Source organism: Lissotriton vulgaris, chromosome 8 (genome assembly GCF_964263255.1).
Source record: "Lissotriton vulgaris chromosome 8, aLisVul1.2, whole genome shotgun sequence".
NCBI lineage: Eukaryota > Metazoa > Chordata > Amphibia > Caudata > Salamandridae > Lissotriton > Lissotriton vulgaris.
The window spans coordinates 815,068,049-815,091,794 of record NC_141696.1 but is presented as its reverse complement, the minus strand read 5'-3'; the positions used below and the strand labels follow the sequence as shown (position 1 = coordinate 815,091,794).

The 23,746-nt window shown below is 43.2% G+C and overlaps 1 protein-coding gene across 6 annotated transcripts in view; it reads right to left on the bottom strand.

The window, feature by feature from the left end:
- Nucleotides 1-23,746, bottom strand: part of DCUN1D2 (defective in cullin neddylation 1 domain containing 2) — a 230,305-nt gene that overhangs the window by 106,150 nt on the left and 100,409 nt on the right. For all 6 annotated transcript variants that reach the window (XM_086934703.1, XM_086934698.1, XM_086934697.1 and 3 more), the window contains one exon: nt 8,278-8,446. In XM_086934703.1, the coding sequence (XP_086790829.1) occupies nt 8,278-8,446 (169 nt within the window). The remainder of the gene's footprint in view (nt 1-8,277; nt 8,447-23,746) is intronic.

Below are 23,746 nucleotides of genomic sequence, written 5' to 3'. Positions count from 1 at the left end.
TGGTACCCAGCCATAAGGGTATGGGATAATCAAATGCAGTGCATAATGCTTGCCAGGAATATGACAGCATCACATGGAAATACAAGAGCGTACATGGCCATGGAACAGTGAACCTAGGCATCTTTTTTGGGAGGGTTTGAGGAATGATGTATTACATGGGCACATAAAGTAAAGCCTGTGAACTAGTGTGTAGGCAAAAACGTATGTAGGTATATGGGCATTTGACTTGGTATATAAAGCTTTAAAATAGCATACTGAGTGACAGTATGGGTCAAATTCAGTATATCCAAAATAATTTAAGATGAAAGTTGAGTGATTATTCATTTTGCTTTCAGGAAAAAAATTGCTGATGTTACAGCTTCATTTCCTTGGTCCGAGAATGTACATCCCGATTGTTATAGTTACCATATTGCCTCGTGGGGGAGCATGGTTCATGCAAATAGCTTTTCATTACATTATTATTCCTGTTCTTTACTTTGCTATCTAAGGCAAGAATGTTTAAGATCAGTGTAACCTTGAGGATATAACTGTTGTCTAAACCCGCTTCATCTCTTTAAACCTGCTATAAGATCTGTATAGCTGTTTAAGTTTTCAAGTAGATTTTCAGTTATATTATACAAGTGACAATATACTACTATGGGGAAACAAAAGAAAGTGATAAGTTACACATAACAAATTAATGGAAACATGACAACTCCCATCCTGAGACTATTTTAACAATCAGGAACACCCACCACATCTCAGACAAATGTGGGTAAAACGCTGAATTAAGTCATAATTAAGTAAATACAAAATATTCATTGAGTGGGGGCGGTGATGCGTTCCAGGGAGACAAAGGTCTGGAAAGTATGGGACAGGGAAAAAAAGAGATCTTGCACCCACAAACATCTACTAGAGAGAGAATATGCCTGCTCGATAGACCCTAAAGAATTAGAAAAATTCATCAAATGCCCTCTGATCTACTGGCAAAAAAGCATATGTCTCGATGTGTTTCAACTTCTCCTTTAGGAAATCTGTTGCCATTCCTGCTGGTGTTTGTTGCATAACACTAGGTGAGTATTTAAGAAGCACCCAATTTTAAAATTCAATTGTTGCCACTGGAGTAAAAACTGCAGAATGCACATGTGTATTTATATCTCTGATGCTAATGACTGGTTTCTCTAGATTCATTATCCCTTAAACTTAAAGAATGTCTCATGTTCAAGCTTTTTAAAATCACTAAGCCTAATAGAGGCTAACAAAACTACAATTAAAATGCGAACTGTCTCAGTCTGATAGCACATGCAACCCGGTATAAGTAAATGGTATTTTCAGAATGTGATGTACGTGAACATCTGCCAAATGTAGGCAAACTTGTTAATTTATGCTACTTGATATCTATCCAGCAGAAAATAGTAAGTTATTGTTATAAATGGGTGTCTCTCGTTGTCAGGTTGTTACCCTGTCCAAGTAGGGACCTTGCTTCCTAGTCAGGATAAGGGGAATACACTACTGAATGACCCCTGCTCACCCCCTTGGTAGCTTGGCACGAGCAGCCTGGCTTATCTCAGAAACAGTGTGTGAAGCATTTGCACATAACCAAAAGTAATACAGTGAAAACACTACAAAAGGAAACTACACCAGTTTTAGAAAAATAACCAATATTTTATCTGTGTAAACAAGACCAAAAACGATCAAACAAATCCACCTTACAGTTTTCAGGAATATCAGTAATCAAAATAGACTTAAAATACAGTTCCTTGAAGTGGTTTTATTTTAATTTTATTTATTTAACTTATATAGCGCAACAGCTACCCAACAAAGGGTTTCCCGGCGCTAATGATTCAGTAGTAGATGGCTGGTTAGCTTCGAACAGGGCTATCTCGGCGTTGTGAACAACAAATCCAAACAGTTCTGGCTGACCGTGGTGTCTTAGGCCAGCTACGATACCAGGAAGACCCGGAAAACAGTGCCTTTAGAAATGAAGGGCATCAGGGACCTCTCGTTGAGCTTTGACTAGCTTGCATCGGCAGGAGTCGGTTTCGGAGGTCGGTGCTGGAGTCGTCGCGCCCTTGAAGTCACAAGTGTTGCAGATCGAACTCCTCGTGGTTGAAGTCGGCTGGTATCAGGGTTGCGTGTGAAGTACAGCAGAGCGGCATGCGGTACCCGCATGTCGCGGTGCAAGCAGTAGCTCAGTAACGGTGGTACAGCGCCGTCGGTGAGACCAGGGCTATGGTGCGAATTGATGTGGTGCTCATCGCGGTGTTGGCAGGTCATGGTCCAAGCAGCAGTGTCGTCCTTGCGGGAGCTCTGTCGAATGCTGGCGAACCCGAGTCAATGGCGTCTGTAGACCAAGACTATGGTGAAGGATGAGGGTGGTGCGTCGAGTAACTTACGAGCAGTGCCCTCAAACCACGGTGCAAGCAGCGGCGTCCATGTCGGTGTGCAGTGGCATCTTCGGGGATACCAGGGCCACATTGTGAAGCGAGGCGAAGTACAGTGTCCACAGGTCGCACTGCAAGCAGAGGCTCGGTAGCAGAGTTGAACATAGTCGTCATCAGTGAGACCAGGGTTGTGGTGCGAAGGGACCCTCTGCAGTGCCTTAAGGGCACAAAGCCAGCGGCATCGGTGACGGCATAAGGTTACTTTTCCTTCTGTTGCAGCACAAAACTCACAGTTCCCAGTGCTGGTAGCTGATGAACTTGAAGTCTTTGCTGTTCCTGAGACATCGAACAGGGGGCAATCTCTACCTCAAGCCCTTGGAGAAACTCAAACAAAGAAGTTGAAGAAAGTTCAGTCCAGTCCATTCTCTGCCCAAGACAGAAACAGCAACTGCAGGCCAACACAGAAAAGCACACAGCAAAGTAGTAGTTCTGCCTCACAGCTTCTCCAGCTCTTCTTCTTGGCAGGTTTCGGAGTTCAAAAGAGTTCTCTGAAGTCTTTTATCTCCCAGAGACTTCCAACAGGAGGCAATCTCTACTTCAAGCCCTTGGAGAAAACTCTAATAACAGGATGCTGAAAGTACTATCCAGTCCTTTCCCTGCCCAAGACTGAAGCAGCAAGCAGCAGGCCAACACAGCATAGCACGCAGCAAAGTGGTAGTTCCTCCATACAGTTTTCCAGCTCTTCTTCCTAGAAGGTTCCTTAGTTCAGCAGTAATCTAAAGTTCTGGGCCCAATATTTATACAGCCTTTTCCTTTGTTCTCTTGTGGCAGAGTGTCTGTGCTATTCTAAAGCAGTTCATTCCTCTCTGGTTTAGATTCCTGGCAGGAAGTGGAGACAGCATTGTGTAAGGCAGACCAGGTCTATTCAGGTGCAAGGAAATCTCCTTCCAATACTCTAAATGCAGCCCAGGTCTTATTCAGCCCAGCCCGGACTCATTCAGGAGAGGCAAAACACACCTCAACCCCTCCCCCCACCCCCACCCCATTAGGTGTCTACAATGAATGCACATCCCCAGCCTCTGTCACTCCAAAGTCAGAAAGGCAATCCACAATCCAGCAGAGGCACACAGGATGGTTAAGCAAGAAAATGCCTACTTTGTAAAAGTAATTAAACCACCCCCTGTTGTTTAATTACTTTGTAAAAGTAGCATTTTCAACCACACAATATAAAAATCACCTTTATTAAAAGATGCATTTTTACATTCTGAGTTTAGGCACACTAAACTCCATTTCTCTATCTTGTCCCAATGAAAAGTTACACTTTTAAGATGTTACAAAGTATCCCCCCATTCTATCCTATGGGACAGGTAACCTTTCAATAGTAAAAAACGAATTACGCTATATTTCATGATCAGTAAATTTCCTACCTTTCATCTACACTGCACCCTGCCCATAGGGGTACCTTGGTCCTACCTTAGGGGTGACTCAAGTGATAAAAGAGAAGTGTGTGCAGACACAGCAGTGGCAGGTCAGAGACCCCTTGGAAAGGCTGCTTGTGCAGTGCTGCAGGCCCACTAGCAGCATTTGGTTTACAGGCCCTGGACACACACATTGCACTGTAAAAGGGACTTAATATTAAATCAAATAAGCCAAACATGGAAACACTAATCCATTTACATAATCTACCAGGAGAGCACATGCACGTTAGCACTGAATAGCAGTGGTAACGTGCCCAGAATCCTAAATCCAACAAAGCGGGGTCAAAAACAGGAGGCCAAAAAGCCCAGGGGTAGCCCTGCTGAAAAAGTCAAAACTAACAGTTAATCATACATCACTGTTTTACTGTAGACAGATCAGCAAAGACTTTAATGTGAAAAAAACAGTATGGCAAAAAAGCCAACTGCTTTGTGAATGCAAAGTTCTCATTTGCATCGTGCCAACTGTGCAATGCAACTGGGAGATGCAATGTCTACATTGCACCAGTAACACAGGGAGAAGGGGGTTGAAAGTAAGTGATCTTCATGACTAGCAAGATAATCTATCAATGTTTGAGAAGGCTAATGTGAGCACAAGGCATTGAATGGTTAGCTTCAGCACAAAGCAGGTAAGATGTATTGTGGTGCAGGTACGGCCCATGACTGGATACTTTCACTGTGTCTGAAGTTGGTTACTTAAATTAAGGAGCACACAGCCATATTATGGGACCATTTCATGATGCCCAGATATGTAGTTTCAAAATATGTTACTTTCAATGTGGCATTGTGACTGTAATCTCTAGAAAAAAATGGCCATATCAATAAGGGGCCATTTCAAATGTTAAGGAAGGTGTAGAGGTCTAATAACTCTTCTAGCATAGTCTACACCTTCCGAGGAAAGCACAAAGAGGTATACAGCAAAAACATGTTACAATAATGTTTATAAGATGGGCTGTGTGCACCAAACTGTAAAAATCCCTTTTGTTGGGAGTCCTATTAGGAGTAAATTATTTTTTACGAACTTCAAAGAAAACTTAAAGGGCATGAAATAGCACCACAAAACTCAAAAGCCCTGTCCAACACTCCCCTCATCACACTCACAGTTACATATCAAACTTAACAACTTTCACACAATTTGTAATTTTTGTTAGCAATTAACAGGTGGTAAAACCACCACATTATAAGTGAACTCAAGGGGGGAAAGGCCACACACAAAAGCAACATGAAGGAATAAGAATGGACAAAAAAAAAATCTTTTGAGGACCACTTAATCCTGGGATCTATTGTCATCTGCCTACACCGAAGAACAGAAACACCATCCCTTAAGTGCATTTCCATTACAGACTACAAATGCAACTAGAAATTAAATCTCTAACATCAACCAGCATCTCTACGCCTCGGCCCTTTTAAGAAAATCTGCATCCTCCTGGGTGAATACATATGGTTTACCCAGTTCGAAATATTTAAGCTTAGCTGGGAAATGGAACATAGTCTGCAACCCCAATAAGTTCAGTTCTTCCAATTGAAAACAGCCTTTTTCCTCTTGAGTTTGTCCTTAATACAGGGACAGTAGAATATGTTTTCTCTATTGAATACTTCCTTTTTTCAGATCACGCACCTAAAAAAACTGTTCAGTTTTTAGGTCTCGCTGAGCCAACGCGCATGCGTTGCTCTGCGAGAGTTAAGTAAGGGCTTTCAAAAATGCTCCCAAAGTCTGCAGGCAGATCGGGCACAGTGCATGTACGCCGGGCGTGCGCACCATTTGTCTGCCTGCAGCCTTTGGGAGGACTTTTGCGGCCGCTTTGATGTTCTCAATGAGCAGGGCGGCCACTGAGAACATCAAGGTGGCCGCAAAAGTGCACACCATTTACCACCTTCTCCCCTATCCCACTTCCTGCTTACTGTCTTAGCTCTTTTATCGCACACGTTTTGATACTTAATTGAACTTGTATGCCGAAACTTTTTTCTTAAAATCGGTCCCTAATTTGATGACCGATGCTTTTCAAGCGCATACGTTTATCACTGTTGCTCCTCTAATTTTACTAATCGATTGTGCTCGTTCTCGACATTATTCTATGTTTTATGTCGTTATTCTCATGCAGAGACTTTTCTAAAACGTGTGATACAGTAGAATACCGTAGGGGGCAGTAAACTGTACAGAGACTGCTACGAAACTTTTTACATTTGACAGTATGCATGCTATTTTTAGTTTCCTTTTCACTGCCCAACCCCCCCTCTCGGATGGGGTGGAGTCACCAAGGGCAGAGCAGGCCTCTCCCCAAGGTCCAGCTTGTACATACCAGTCATTCCAAGCACATTGACTTGTTTTTATTAGAATCACTTCATTTTCTCATCTTGGGCATGTATGCTTCCTTGGTCCCTTCACGGGGGTGCCTTAGAACCTGAGAATCAGGAGACACTCTGCATAGTTATTCCCATCCAAAAGACCCCCAAACTACCACATACATTTTGGCTTGAAAGGGATCTGCAGGGATCACAGAGAGGACACTCAAAACCCTCAGTTTGGGCTCCGCAGAAAGTGTTTTTAACGTTTCCTCTCTTGTGTCCAGCTCTACCACACTGTTTACTATGCAGCTATTGATTTATTCCACTTCTGCCAGGCAGGACCCCCTTAAAGTCAAACATTTTCAGGACACCAAGTGGATTCTAAAACCAACAAGTCTTTCAGTGAGACTCTCTAGCATATTATCCTTTGTACTGATAGATGCAACAATTTTCTCAATTTTACAACTTGAGTAAATAGCAGTTATGAATTTTTAACAGGGTCTGCTCGACTCCTATTAGAGACTCTTCTCCTTAGTCCTGATTCTTGCCACTTGTATCCCTTAAAAGATGTGGGCCCATCTGTTTTAAGAGCTGCTACCATGTACCGTTCTTCTTTTAGGTCACCATGCTGCTTTCACAGTAACTGAAGCAGAGATACTCTTACAACTATCAGAGTTCCACTGCAAATGTCCCGGCACACAGCTTGTCTCCTTCATGTATGAGTGAATTTCCAAATCATTTTCTAGTTCTGTGAGTGAGATTCAATGGGACAAGTATACCCAATCTCTCAGGGACAAGCTTATAAACAGGAGCGGATCCAAAACCTCGAAGGGGTTGGAGAAGGTTTACCCTCTTGTTGCTTCCCCTTGGACATGCCTAAAGTCTGATCAGCACCCTCAAACTTTGATGGTGTCAGTTTCACTATGGGGTTTGTCTCTCACTCCTATCCTAGCCTCAGAATACTCAAGCATACTGCGAAAGTCCACAAGTGTTTGCTACTGCCGAATCTGCATGCTTTGTCGCTAGCCTGCCGCGGTCAGGGGTTAAATTATTCCGGGTACCAAAGGACCCTGGGGGAATATGGAATAACCAAACGTAGCAGGGCCCTCTCCAGACTCCATGATATACCTTTGGGACTGCGTGCTCACTGCTAGCGACAAAGCATCTAGCCCTCTCAGAAGTCTGAAAGCTCTACTAACTCCAGTAGACTTTTGGGAACAATGCACTGTGAAAGTACCACATTATACATTTGATCCTTGGTGAGTGAACGTTGGAAGCTGACTCCATGCTAAAAAAATCAGCACAAACTGCTCTATTCAGCTTGACCGAGTGCGTAGCTCCTTGAGTTGATTTTACCACCGCTCAAGCGGATTTTCTACTCAAGTGGCAGCTTTCAGAAAGGGTTGCGACTGCCCACATTGAAGAAACATCGCCATATGCCCTCCTAGCAACTGAAAATCGAGGTAGAGGATGCCAAATCTCACTTACACTCGTCAACTTACCGTTTTTGAGCCACATGAGAGAGTAAAAATCTACCACACGGCGGTTGGCGGAATGTGTCTGAAACACTGTGTTACAAGCATAACACTGAGTGGCCAAAATTCTGCCAAATGCGCCGGGGGAGCAGACTGTATCGCCCACCCCTAATTTAAAGGTAGCAGCAGCCACTAGACGCCTTTGCTCCCCATGCGATTTAACCAATATGACTACAAATCGTTTAAAAATATGCTAATTTTACTCACTGGTTATTTAGATCTTTTTGCATATTTCAATAAAGATTGTTTGAAACACTTCAGTCATGTCTCAGGAGGTTTGATTGTCAAAAGGCATGGTCTAGGCCCCGTTTTCATAGTCAACAGCTGTCGAACTATACGATATCTAAAATTAAACTATTGAAATATTGTGTTATATAAAAACAGTGAATGGAAAGGCACTCATATATTCTTGGGATGGGCCTGCTACAGCATCACCAGTGTGTGTTTCCAGTAAAGAACACACAATTTCAAATTAAATTGTGCAATGAAGTCAAGAACATGATTTTCTGCGTTAACAAATGCTGCCATAGGTCGTACTATAAGCACATTGATTGGATGTTACTTTCACGCTATTCAGTTTAAGGAAACATATTAAACTGGTTCTGTTAAGGTACTCACCCAAGTTCCGTCATGCCGTCCACAAATTCCTTTTTACTAAATTCACATTGCGTGGCTGCCCTGAATTTCCATGCTATTACCAAGACACTTATACTGGCTGGGTCTAGGTTTAAATCGTCACAAAACTGCTGAATTCCATCTATACCTATTTTATTATCATCGTGAGGATCTGTTTAAAAATGGAGAAAAATAAATCTTGTCAATACATCTGCTGAAAAGTGAAAAACAAAATCATATGTCACAACATAACAAACAAAAAACTAACAAAAGGGGGAGTACATAGGATAAGAAGTAGTATCTACCCCCTGTATAATAATAAATAAACAATATGATTCTACTTTGTCTGAAAGTGATGTTATTATTTGTTTGGTTTTTAAATAAAGTTTTTACTGCGATTATGGAAAAAATCATATATATATATATATATCTCAAGTGTTGCTGCTCTTTGAAGTGTCAAAGGGAGCACTTAGTGTTTTTTAAAATACCCCTCACACACAATGAATCCCATAGTGTCATGCTTCATCATAGGGGTCATCCCGTCCCTCTACAGGGCGGGGCGTGCTACTACCTACGACTAATCGGGAGCACTTGTTTTTTTTTTTTAGAATAGGTCTATGTGAGGTGAGTGTGAGTGGTAGGGTCATTGAAGAATTGCTGGTTTGAGGGTACTTAAAAATTCCCTGGCTAGTGGAAAAAACAAACTTTATTCACTTCCCTAGCTGGGAATATTAAACCCCATTTTTAATATTCCCAGCTAGGGAAGTGAATAAAGTTTGTTTTTTCCACTAGCCAGGGGTATTTTAAAAAACACTAAGTGCTCCCTTTGACATTTCAAAGAGCAGCAACACTCACTATATACATATATATATATAGGACTTTTTCCATAATCAAAGTAAAAACTTTATTTAAAAACCAAGCAAATAATAACATCACTTTCAGACAAAGTAGAACCATATTGTTTATTTACAACATAACAAACGTCATTGCACGTTTGTTCAATGCTATATATATATATATATATATATATATATATATATATATATATATATATATATATATATATATATATATATATATATATACGATCTGCATTTAAACTAAAAACGTTGTAGCACGCATCAAGTGTATCCATCAAATAGTTTTGCTGATAAGAATAGATTTAAGGAGCTTAATACTGTCGTTTTTTTATCATCTGATTTTGTAATAAAAACGCTGCGAACAAATTAATGTATATCGATGAAAACAAGTTAAAGCAATTTCAAAAGAGTTTTCAATAATTTAAGAGTGATGCCCAGTGCTCAATTTTTGTAGGTGGTGAGCACTCACCCTCAATTTAAGCAATTGTTACCAAAGCAACAAACTGGGTGTTTTTTGTCCTTTATGACGAAAAATGCAGGTTGTGGATAAGCCTCATCATGTCACAATAGAAGAATAAGACTCCCTCAGACAGTAGAAAGTAAAAAAGGAATATGCTACTTACCAGTATGCATCTGTTCTTGGCATAGAGGGCTGCAGAGTGGTACATTATGAATAGATCGCCATCTGGTGTTGGGCTCGGATGATTGCACTTTGTTTTTCTCTTGGAGAGTCTTTTGTATCTTGGTGACTCCTCCCTTGGTTGGTAGTGCGCATGGGCATCGGCTCCATCCTTAGATTGTTTTGCCATAGTAGGGTTAGATGGAGTAGTATAGTAGAATACAGATAAGAGTGCCCATGTAAGTGTATCTAAATAAGATAATGTTGGAACAGACACAGGTTTCCGGGGAGGCTGGGAGGGCATGTACCACTCTGCAGCCCTCTATGCCAAGAACAGATGCATACTGGTAAGTAGCATATTCCGTTCGAGGCATATGGGCTGCAGATGGTACATTATGAATAGACTATACAGCAGTTCTCTCCCTAGCGGTGGTCGCCCGTGTCTGTTGCAACTGTCTGAAACAATGTTTTTAATACTGCTTATCCCACTCTAGCTTGTTGTGTTGTGTGCACATCTACACAATAGTGTTTTCTGAAGGTGTGCGGTGTAACTCAGGTAGCCGCTTTGCATATGTCATCTAGTGGAATGTTTCCCAGAAATGCCATAGATGCTCCTAGTTTACGTGTAGAGTGAGCTCTAGGAGGAACAGTTAATGTTCTCTTTGCCTTTAAGTAGCATATTTGAATGCATTTTACAATCCATCTGGCAATGCCCGCTTTGGAGATGGGATTGCCTTTATGTGTAGGAGAAAACGCAACAAATAGCTGTTTTGTCTTTCTGAAAGTTTGTGTTCTTTCTATATAGTACAATATGGCCCTTCTAACATCCAATGTATGTAGGGCTCTTTCAGCTACGGTTTGTGGTTTTGGAAAGAAAACCGGTAATTCCACTGACTGATTGATGTGGAATGCTGAAATAACCTTCGGTAAGAATTTTGGGTTTGTTCTAAGAACCACTTTATTTTGGTGTAGCTGCATAAATGGTTCTTGAATCGTAAAAGCCTGCAGTTCACTTACTCTTCTAAGTAACGTGATAGCTATGAGGAAGGCCACCTTCCATGTGAGGAATTGTATTTCACACCTATGCATAGGTTCAAAGGGTGGCCCCATTAGTCTGGTAAGCACTATGTTGAGATTCCAGACTGGGGAAGGTGGTCTTCTTGGTGGAATGACTCTTTTGAGTCCTTCCATGAAAGCTTTAATTGCTGGTACTTTAAACAGTGACAGATGTTGCCTGTTTTGTAGGTACGCCGCTATGGCTGCGAGATGAACTCTGATAGAGGTATATGCTAGGTTACATTGCTGTAAGTGTAATAAATAGCAAATGATTTGTTTAGTGGATGCGTCCAGAGGGTTGATGTGCTTACTGTTACAGTGTATAGCAAACCTCTTCCATTTTGCTGCATAGCATGCTCTGGTGGTAGGACGTCTTGCTTGTTTAATGATTTCCATGCATTCTGGTGGTAAATCTAAATACCCAAACTCTATGACCTCAGGAGCCAGATCGCTAGGTTCAGTTGTTTGGGATCTGGGTGCATTATTTCTCCATGGTTCTGTGTAAGATGCATGGGTAATAACCTTAGCTTTTGATGTGGTACTTGTGAGAGTTGTAGCAGCGTGGTGAACCACGGCTGTCTTGCCCACGTGGGTGCCACTAGTATCATTGTCATTGAGTGTTGCTGCAGTTTCCGAACCAGTAACGGAATTAGTGGTAGAGGAGGGAACGCGTAAGCAAATTTGTTGGACCAATTTATCCACAGTGCATTGCCCTGGGACCGTTGGTGTGGGTACCTGGATGCGAATTCTTTGCATTTTGCGTTCTGATGATTGGCAAACAGATCTATCTCTGGTTGCCCCCATTTTTGGAAGAATGGCTGTAGTATTTGGTCGTGCAGCTCCCATTCGTGTACTTGTTCTGACTGTCTGCTTAGGATGTCTGCTATTTGATTTTGAACTCCTGGTAAGTGTTCCGCTAACAGGTAGATCTTTTGAGGAATGGCCCATCTCCATATGTCCTGTGCTAGTCTGGACAGTTGGAGAGATTGTGTCCCCCCCTGTTTTTGAATATAATACATTGCAGTCATGTTGTCTGTTCTGATCAGGACTGCTTTGCCTGTTATTTGCATTTGGAAAGCTTTTAGTGCTAGAAATATTGCTAATAGTTCTAGGTAGTTGATGTGCAGTTTCTTTTGCTGCACACTCCACTTCCCCTGCACTGTGTATCTGTCCATATGCGCTCCCCATCCGGAGAGCGATGCGTCCGCTGTTATTATCACTTGTGGAATTGGCTCTAGGAACGACCGTCCCTTGGAAATGTTTTCTGTGTTCCACCACTTCAGAGAGCGATACGTCCGGTCGTTTACCAACACCAGATCTGTAATCTGACCATGAGCCTGATTCCACTGTGTCGCTAGACACTCTTGTAGTGGGCGCATTTGTAGTCTGGCATGTGGTATTAGCAGTATGCAGGAGGACATCATGCCTAATAGTTGCATAAACACTCGTGCTGGTAGTGAGTGTTGTGGTTGAAATCTTTGTATTAACCCGACCATTGTCTGTACTCTGATTGGGTTGGGGTATGCTATTGCCTTTTCTGTGTCTACTGTAGCCCCCAGGTATTGCTGAATCTGGTTTGGTTGCAGGTGTGATTTTTTGTAGTTCACCGTGAACCCTAGGTGGTGCAGCAATTGAATTGTCTTCTGTGTGTTGTGAAGACATTCTTCCTTTGACTTGGCCTTTATTAGCCAATCGTCCAAGTATGGGAAGACATGTATTTGTTGTCTTCTTAGGTGTGCTGCCACCACAGCTAGACATTTTGTGAACACTCTTGGTGCTGTTGTGACACCGAACGGAAGGACTTTGAACTGATAGTGTTGTCCTTCTAACACAAACCTTAGGTATTTCCTGTGGGCTTTGTGAATTGGGATATGAAAGTAAGCGTCTTTTAGATCCAGTGTAGAAAGAAAGTCCCCTTTCTTCAGTAAAGGGAGTACTTGTTGGAGCGTGACCATGTGGAAATGCTCCGAGTTTATGTAAGCATTGAGAGGTCTGAGGTCTAATATTGGTCTTAGGGACCCGTCCTTTTTGGGGATCAGGAAGTATAGAGAGTATACTCCTGTTCCTTGTTGATCTTTTGGGACCTTCTCTATTGCATGCTTTTGTAGAAGTGCTAGAACTTCTTCTCTTAACAATGTCAGATGATCTTGACTCATTGGACACTGTTTGGGGGGGATGTTTGGTGGGGTAGCTGTGAGTTCTAGGCAATAACCATGTTGGATAATTTGTCTCACCCACTTGTCTGACGTGATGTTTTCCCAGACAGGTAGGAACTGTGATAGACGTCCCCCGACCAGTGTTATGTGGTCTGGGGGGAGCTCTATGAAGTCACTGTTTTGGTGTTGAGGCGTTGCGGTTGTTATTATTTCCGCGGCCTCTACCCTTATTGTTGTTACCTCTGTAACTGCCTCTTGAATTACCTCTGGGTGATGTTGGTGTGAAAGATGTGGATTGCTGATTCGTTCCTGTGTTCTTTGAGCCCCCTCTATAGGTGGATCTACGAAAGGAACCTCTGTGTGTTGGCTGTTGCAATGCTCCCATTGACTTAGCCGTTTCCGTATCTTTCTTCATTTTTTCTAATGTCTCGTCTGTGCTTGAACCAAACAATGTCTTCTGATCAAATGGTTTGTTCAGTAGGGCTGTTTGTACTTCTTGTTTGAATCCTGAGATTCTAAGCAATGCATGCCTTCTTAGCATGACACTGGTGTTAATAGATCTTGCTGCAGTGTCTGCTGCGTCTAATGCACACTTAATGGAAGTATTGGTTATTATTTTACCTTCCTGTATTAATTGATCTGCCTTTTTCTGATGTTCTTTTGGGAGATGTGTGAGAAGTTTTTCTAACTCATCATAATGTGCCCTGTCGTAACGTGCGAGTAGTGCTTGTGTATTGGCTATACGCCAGCTATTCGCTGCCTGTGATGCTACTCTTTTGCCTGATGCATCTATTAACTTCGACTCTTTATCTGGTGGAGGAGCCTCTCCTGTAGATAATGAGTTTGCTCTTTTACGAGCGTTTGAGACCACCAGCGAGTCTAGAGGTACATGCCCTCTAATAAATATTGGGTCCTTTGGAGCCGCTTTGTATTTTTTATCAATTCTTGGGTTTAACACCCTGGCTCTCACTGGGTTTTCGAATATTTACTCTGTGTGACTAAGAAGACCCTTCAACATAGGAAGAGTACCTGATGTTCTCTGTGCATTAGGTAGAGTCTCTAACAAGAAATCCTCTATTTGAGGTTCTGTATGCATATCTAGTTTGTGATATTTTGCTGCCCTATTAATGAGCTGCACAAAACCTGTGTTATCATCAGGTGGTAAAGGCTTTGAGGGATATAGCTCTGGGTCGTTGTCCTCATCTGACCCTACATCATAATTTTCCCATGGGTCCTCCTCATCTGGGATAGTTTCGTCATCCCCTTGAGGTTCTCCCTCCCCTAGATCACTGTCTACATCTGACTGAGGTGTAGCTGGTCTTGGTGTGGAAGGTGTAGGAATATTTGGCCTATTGTGAGGAATAGGAGAAGAGGGTGTGACTCTAGGACGAGGAGAAGCAGGAGGAGTTATATTCGTCCCCATTGTTCTCTTTTTTGAAGGAAGAGGTTTATCTTCTGACTGTTCACTCTTTCTCTTCTTCGTGACCACTTTCCCAGTTTGTGGATCAATAAACAAGATCTTTTGTTTGGGATCTGTCTGTTGCTCCTGAATCGGTACCGAAGGTCCTGGTTCCGAGAGGTGCTTTTGTTTTCGATCGCCAGATCTTGTTGTTTTCGACACCGAATGTCTGCTCGATTCCGACTTTCTGGGTATCGAGTGTATCTTGGGCGATAAGTCATATTTATGTTTCGACATGGAATGTTTCGATACCGAGCTCTCCTTTGTATGTAGCCTCGGTGCCGAAGTCGATGTCGCCCTTTTCTCGGATCCGACATGGTGGGAGTCCGAGTGTTTCGGTTTCAGTTTCGGTTTCGTTGCCGGGCCCGAGGGCGGGGCGTCAGAAACTTTTTTCAGCAGTTTGACCGGGCCCGAGGGCGGGGTCGTTGCCGCACGGGGTCGGTTTTTCGGTAAGGGGACGTCGTCACTCACGGTTTGTTGCTCGATGAGTTCTTCAACCTCCGACTGGTCCCCTTCCGACCCCGACTGGTCCTCTTCTTCCTCGATTTGCTCGTCTCCGAACAGCTCCGGGATCGCTTCCGCCTGCATTCTGGAAACCTCGTGTCTTCGAGCTCGACGATTTCTAATCGTTAGCTTGGAGGAGAATGCTGCACAGGCTTCGCAGTCCCTGGATTCGTGTTCAGGCGATAGACAGAGTTTGCACACCTCGTGTAGGTCCTTGTGTGGGAACTTAGCACCACACGTTGGACATTTTTTGAATGGAGTCCTTTCCATGGACTCCGGGCTTGACTGCGTCGAGAAAGGCCTCCTGTTCTTCGACGTAGATCCAAGTTTTTCTCTTCGATTTTGAATTTGCAACGCGTCGGAATGGAAATGAACGCGTTCGATAACAATACCGTCGAATTGGAAAGGGAATACGCGCCGATAAATCACTTTCTTCTGAAGTTGATCTGGAGCGTCTCGATCCTCATCCGAACCCGATGGCGGAAAAAAACAATCTAAGGATGGAGCCGATGCCCATGCGCACTACCAACCAAGGGAGGAGTCACCAAGATACAAAAGACTCTCCAAGAGAAAAACAAAGTGCAATCATCCGAGCCCAACACCAGATGGCGATCTATTCATAATGTACCATCTGCAGCCCATATGCCTCGAACATGATAATATCACAAGGACAATAGTTTCCCCTCTTTCCGCCTGTTTCTCCTAAACACATTTCAATGCTTATGATAGGAGTACTAGTTAGAACTGCGCCTACAAAATAGAAATCCTGGTTTACAGTTTTAAGATCACTTGGCTGACCTGCACTAACTAAAATGGAAATGTCTGTCTGGTAGAATTTTGGGTTTGTGTAAGTGAAGGAAAGGGGGAGAAACTCATGGAAAAACAGGATATGGGGATTTTTTTTTTTTTACAATGGAGCTAACTTCAGAGGATCGTGCCCCTTCGAAAAATAATAAAAATACAGCCTAGGAAATCTGTTTTAAGAGGGGACACAGAGAGATTCATGAACCTTAAAAGGTTGTAATGACTATGATACACTGTTGGGAACTTCCACAAAGTCAGAACTTTGTGGGTTTCACACAAATTTTCAGCTAGACCCCGCCTTCTAAAGGGCCATCAACAAATGGTTAGTGTACATGTGTTAGCAGACAGGCAGTAGGACTGCCTCCAAATTCAGAGTGAGTATCAAGCAAGTGGTTTATCCAAAGACTAAATAGGTATCCTAGCAAACCTAGTAGACAGCAAAGAAAAAAAAATACCAGGTTCAAACAGTAAAAATTAACAAATTCACCTAGACCAGTCGATGGACCACTAGCAGACTATGTACCAGAATATCTCCATTTAGAAATATGAGTGTGCTATAATTTTCAAGGTGATTGTTTTCCAGAATAAAACAAAAAACAACAGCTAAAATATTGCCTATCTAACCTTCACAACTGGATGTTGAACAATTTTCTTAAACCCCAACAAGACTGAATTCATCCTTTTCCATGACCATTTTGAAATCAAATTTGACCACTCTTGGCTACCTGTTCACACTGATGACTTCACCCCAACCCTCATCTCAGAGGTTAAATCTCTCCTCACATGGCTAGCTCCACTTTCTTCAAGTGTTCTCATAACGAGCACACAATATTAAAATCCTCAAAATGTATTCTTCTCCGCTGTAAAAAAATGAAAAACCCTGCAATCTAAGATTTTTGTTCGGTTGTCCAAGAACTTGCCATATCATGCATGGATACAAGTCTGCTTTGGCAACCTAAAGAAGTTAGAATTAAATTCAAGCTCGCAAGCATCATTTTCAAATACAGCCAGTTGAAGAAGCCAATCTGCTGATCTTCAGCTTTACAAATCTCTGGTGGTCAGAGAGAGATTATCAGACTTGAATAGGAGAAACTCAGATCTCATATGCTTGCCACCTAGTGTTTTCTGGTGATGAGCCCCCATCCCGTCCGACTTCTTTTTAATGTTATAGCTTAGGAGATTAGATGGCAATAAAACCTCAAAACATCAGTAATGTCCCCAATGTACTTTATAAAGTATATTGGCAGCTGATTTGGGTAGAGGAGAGTTAGACAAAATGTGGACTAGATAAATAAAAAGTAATGCAGAACAGGCATAAGCTTTTCTTGTTTCGGTTTCCTGAACAGGGCCCAAGATGCACGTAAGAAATATGTATTCCTTAGTTTTATTTACTGTATGGATCAAATGCACTTAGTTTATTAATATGGGGTTCACTGAAAATAAAAGATGATCCAAACTAATAATAAACATTGCCCACTAACACGACTGTCATTCTTGATGCAATGAAAATTAAAAATGTCCTTTAAGAAAGAACTGGTAAACTTTTCAACATTTCTAGGACAGTCAGAGCGGTGGTTATTAAGTCCTGTGATCATGGAGTATATTTCACAAAAATATGGCAGCAATACGAGAGCACTGGCTCTCAAGAGTCACGTGGGTGGAAGGACACTGAACGCACTTTTCTTAAAAGGATGCTGTCAGCCCTTTCACCTATGTTAGCCATGGAGCAGCATGGCATGTCAATGTACTGAATTACATTCCTATATCATTAATTACTGGAATAGAAATGTAATTCTTAGGATTGCTGCAGACATCTTACTTGAACAGTTGAGAACATGGGGTTTGCTATGCTCGCAGGAAATAATACTTATACGTAGCTTATACTGTGAGGCATGCTCAATCATATCATGTGGCTTGCAAGTGGTTCAATTTCAAGGCTAAACATGAATAGGACCCGATGGGCCTACTGACCAATGGTTAGTTAGTTATGACGCTGTGTGTTCTGATGAGTGGTACGTTGCACAAGTACAAGAGCCTAATCCACGCAGTACTCTCACTCCCACAGTCCTAAAACAGGAAAAGATCATCCCAACTGATAGTGTCGAAGGCTTTCTCCATATCAATGGAAACCACTGTTGATTCCAAGAAAGTCTTAGAAACACAATCAAGGACATGAAGGAGTCTCAGCATACTTGTAGAGGTACTTCTGCCAGGCATGAAACAAGTCTATTCTGGATGCACGAGATCCGTTAATATCAGCAGAATATTTTTAGTCATTACTTTGCCCAAGACCATACAATCCAGGTTAATCATTTATAAAGAGTGATCAGAGGAGCAGCCAAGTGAATCACAACTGGGTTTTGCAAGAACCACAATTATAGCTTCAGAGGTAGTAGAAGGTAGGAATTCTTTTAAGGCCTGCTGAAAGGCAGAAAAGGGGAACATCCACATAGAACTACAGTAAAAATGTGCCCGCCAATACATTGGACAATCTTAAAAAAGCACAGAGGCTTAACAGCAATCCCAAAACTTACAAGAAAAAAAAGAAGAGAAATGGTGCAGCACAACAAACTCCAATAGAAGGATATATCCAATGAGACAGTCAAGAGCAAAGGAAGGGAAGAGAACTGGCACAAAAGCAGATGTCGGCATGCAGGAAAAAATATCTAATCCCTGCTCAGGGATACAGACCGAGTCCGAAGGGGAATAATAGGGTAAGAATATGAGAATTAGCTCTTGAGATCAAAGAACAAGGGCTGTTGAGAAACTGAATGTTCCAGAATCTAGAAGATATACAGCATGGCAAGTGTTATTTGTTGAAGACAAGCAAATACCACAAGTCTGGCACTCATGCGGTAAGAGACAACAACATAATTGTTTATAAAGGGAACAAGAAAAGATCATCCTACTAAGAAGAAAGGAACAAAGATAAGAGGGTGCATTTATGGAGTGGCAGAGAAGAAAAACAATAGAATTGTATATGAAGAAACAAAAAAAGATCTACATTAAGAGCATGCAAGGAACCAACAAAAAAGAAGGGGAACAAAGGGCAACAACATGGGATATTCTCTTCATCCTAACTTTAAGTAGTAGAAAAAGGGGAAGCACACTCCTTGATAAAAGCACATATGGTCCAACAACAAAGAATGGTGTTGGACATGAACAAAAGATGTACAGATATTTCACGACAGGGCAACCAACAATGCACTCTAGAGGCAGATATTTGCCCGCTGTGATTGCCCAGTGTTATTTTGTATTTACGGTGGGTGCCCCAGTTGCTTGTTCCCACCCTGATGAGCATTTTGCCACAACCTGCATCTGCAGTCTTTTTTGCTATTCAGCGCATGTGGCAAAATGCCCGCAGGCTGGAAAGACTTGGAAGAAAGGTTGCATACTGATCAAAACTTTACTCCCAACAATATTTCACAGGATAAATTATCCGTAAACTCAAGCCAGAACAAAGACTTAAAAAATGGAAAAGCAGTAAGTCGGGTCAAACAGCCGCTAAGTCCAGCTTCAGAAATTTGGAAATCTGAATACATAAGAGGGTTCTTTAAGAAAAGCTAAAACGCAGACATGCAGCCAAGACCGACGCCATAAATTAATTAACTAACTAAAAATAGCAGATAAAGTGAAGTGTGATAAAAGTAGCTGTAAGAGTTTAACCAGAGACCAAAAACAAGCCCACAATCGTGGTGTGTCATAGGCTGCTGTCTACCTCCGGAAGTACAACTTAACAACAATAACATCTAAATAAAGCAATAAGTAAAACTGCAAAGAAAGAAAATGTGAGCAAGAAAGGTTACAAAAATACCAATGAGAAGCCTACAGTAAGGCACTGCATAACGTACGCAAAATAGGTAAGAGCGCTTAGACGTTTTATGAAACAGTCACTGTTGACTGAGCACTTTCCAAACGAAACACACCAATCCACCAATGGCACAAATTTGCCGGCTAAAATACCTATTTCTGGCATAAACGTTAAGCAATGGAGCCGCAAAGTGGAACTCACACTCAACAAGATTGTATATAAAGTTGCCTGAATGGTAGTATACTAGTCAAATGCTCACAGTTTTTGCAGAACAGAGGCACGTCCGCAGGAAGAAAGTCACAGTTGGATTGATGCTAGTGGCTAAAAACGATCCTTGCGGCGTCTGATCTGGTGCAGCCGACACACGCAGCACCCCCTCTGTGGCTGCATTGGAGGGAGAGACCTTCTGCTTCCCACACCCTGGGCCAACGCGAATGGGACCTTGCCTCCGGCTGGCGCTGGCGAACCGACATGCCCGACAGCTTGAGCCAGAGTGAGCCGTGGGCCGCCTGTGCGGAACCCGTCGACTCGAGAGACTGTCACCTGCACCAGAAACGACACATACACTTGTTGCACAGCGCCAGCGGCCCCTGGCAAGACAACATCTTTATTGAAATTGGCACTTGCGCAGCAGAAGTGGAGGCGTGGATGGGACTGTACTGGTGGCGCGAGACCTTGTGAAGTCCACTATTCTGGCTGGCACAACAGACATAATCTAAGGTGAACGCTGCAGTGCAGTGGGGCTGCAGAGTGTGACACCGGGCCTGGCAGATTGGCACCCTCGGGCGGACCTGTGCGCCACACCTGCATTAGTGCAACACCGGCTTCAGACCTCCAGCACTATTGCCATGGGCAAGCATGAAGGACGGCAAACCAAAGTCTCCTTCGAGAGAAAACGAAGTGCCAGACAGGCGGATCATACAGAGGGCAGTCGAACAGTGCCTGACCGTGCGGAGGACTTGGATGAAGAAGATCTGGACTTGAAAGAAATACTCCTGGATGTCAAAACAAGCCTCAAGAATATTGACGCTAAGCTGGACCTACTCACATCGAGCCTCGACAAGGTCAAAGGAAGAGTGGATTAGCATGATATCCGAATAGACCAGCTGGAAACTCGAATTTCAGACACCGACGACATTCAGGCAGTAACAAAGGAACAACTTCTGCGTATGGACAAGGTCCTGGAACTTATTAAGCTCAAGAATGAAGCCCTCTAAGCCCGTTCGCGACGAAACAACGTCTGCATCGTGGGGAAGCCAGAGAGCATGGCGATCCCCAAAACTGAGGATTTTTGTGGACTCCATGCTCAAGGATCTCTTTGGCAATGACCTGTCACTGGTCTTCATCGTAGGAGGGGCCCACAGATCCCTTGGTCCCAGGCTCCCCTCGGTGCACCCCAGTGGCCCATTGTGGCGCGCCTGCTGAACATTAAGGACCGAGACATTGTACTTAGGCTGGCCAGGGAAAGGGGTCAGATCCAGTACAGAGGTGATAAACTGTCCTTTTATCCTGATTTTACGGTGGCTGTACAGGCTGCCCGGAGGGACTTTCTACCTGCTAAGCGCCAACTACAGCAGGCGGGTGTGCAATATGCCCTTCTATATGCCGCCAAGCTCAAGATTACGCACAATGGCAAGACACATTATTACACAGACACAACATAGGCCCTCAAGTACGCCAAGCAGAAAATAAAACCAGCGAGATCCCTGGCGGCCTCACCACAATCCTCGGAAACACGTTTGAGTGACAATGACTAATAACTAAGTTCTGAATCCACTAGAACCCGATACAAAAAAAATAGCTAGCATAATGTCACAGCTATGTCGCTTTAATGACTGCTTAGCTCTATGTAGCCCATGCTGAATACATCTAGGCTTTTGGATGCATCGTCTCGGGCGGGGGAGCGTCCCCCTGGGCTCTCGAGTCTTCCCAGGACAGTGCCCACGTCTCTTGTTTTGACATAATTGAGATGCCTCAATATGCACAAACTCGGTCACACAGCCTTCACGATGGGTAGTTAGTTCAGTGGTGCCATGTTCCCAAGGGATTATTCCCAGATAAAGTTGTTGAGATGGAGGGAGGGGGATCACAACCTGATTGGGGGGGTTGATGTGGGAGGGGGGGATTGTGTTTCTACTGTTGCTAATTTGTTGGGGTGGGAGGGGGTAGATAGGCTTGTTATTTGTGGTTGGCCTATATTTACAGGTAGATGCCTAGATATTGCTCCCATTACAGATCGTTATTTTATGTAACACCCACATATATTAGAGCACGATCTCACTGGCGTAGAGGTATCCTTTCAACTCCCCAGCGCTGAAATAAATGGCCACGGTTAAGTTCCTCAAGTGGAATATACGCGGGCTAAACAACGGCAGGAAGGTACGGCTTGACCATGCATTTTTGATCAGACACCGCATAGACATATGTGTACTTCAAGAAACACATTTATCTAGGGAGGGTCTTCCTTAACCTGCTGACACAGGTGTGGGGGATGACGTCCACTTCTACCTATTCCAACTATGCAAGAGGGATCTGTATCCTCATACGCAAGGGCATTGCCTGGAAAAAGTCCCAATGTTATCAGCGATACTGAGGGCAGATATACTATATTAACAGGCACATTGCACAACCACCACATAGCACTGGCCACGGTTTATGGACCAAATGTAGAAGACACTGAGTTTTTCACCAAGGTATGGCACTAGATCACTGTTACAGGCTCTCAGACAGTGATTTAGGGTGCAAATTTTATAGTCCCACGAGATGACATGGTGGACAGGCGGGGTTGCACGAGCACCCACACCCAGCAGCAGCATCCACTTTACATGCAATCATCACGGATAATCATCTAGTTGACATCTGGCTGGCAAAACAGGGGGAACCGGGAGGGCACCTGCTTATCTCTACAACATAAAACCTGGTCGAGGATAGATTACTGGTTAGCTACTAAAGACATACAACAATGGCACAATCGGTCACACATCTTCACATGCACTCTCAGATCATGCCCCGGTGTTGCTGACCATACAGCCTCCACTTGCCCAACTGCACGCCTTTACGAGGCGCCAACCTACAGGTGCCTTAAACGATACCGCCTTCAGAGCAGAAATACTTGCAGCTATATGTGAATATTTCGAGCTAAACACAGGATCAGTAGACTCTCTCTCTGTGTTATGGAACACATTAAATCTGTCATACGTGACGTCTGCATAGCTAAACAGCACAGTATATTAAAATACATGTGGGTGCGCAGTCAAAACTAGAAAATGACATTACAGCCTTAAAATCATACTTCTTCCATACTGACTATCCGCACACGCTGGCCAGTATCTGGGAAAAATGTCTACTTTTTAGGAAGAAGTCATTTGCAAAACACATTTTTTAGATAAAGACACCCAGGCCTGAAATTATGGGGAAAGAGACGGGCTAGACAGAACCCTAGCACGCCTCCTCTAGAAACTGCACGCTTCTAATTGTATCCCCGCCCTTTCATGCTCCGAGGGCCAATGTCCTTCATCTCTTGCTGACTATGGTCCCTTTTTATGAACAGCTATACACCACCACTCCCACGGTGGATACAGCAGATCTCCAGGAGTATCTAGTCGCTGCAGCTGGTTTGGCTATCTGATGCGCATAGGGAATTTTTGAACTGCCCAATCACGATAGAAAAAGTGCATCAAGCAATTGCGGGTCTAGCACCCCTGATAAGGCCCCTGGCCTCGAAGGCCTGCCTGTCCGTTTTTATAAAGAATTTTCCCAAATTCTCGTGCCCACGTTACTAGACATGTATTTAGACTATGGATTCAGGCGCCAGTCTCCCCTCCTTGAGAGAAGCAGTCAATCACACTAGTTAAGCCCAGTAAACGGCAGACCAATGCCATTCATACTGGCCACCCTCATTAATAAACAGGGATAATAAAATATTTGCCAAACTACAGGCTAACCGCCTCCAACTACTGCTGCCTGTAATAGTCAAACTGGATCAATCCGGCTTTATCCCCGGCAGGCCAACGGCTCACCATCTCCGTACGTTATTTGCAGCTATGCACTATTTACACCCAGACATATCCGCAGCAGTCACACTCCTAGACACAACTAAAGCCTTTGATTCTCTAAAATGGACTTCTCTATACCACTTATTGCAGAGGCTTGGACTGAGTCCGTTACATAGCGCAAATACGTTTATTTAACACATTACCTACT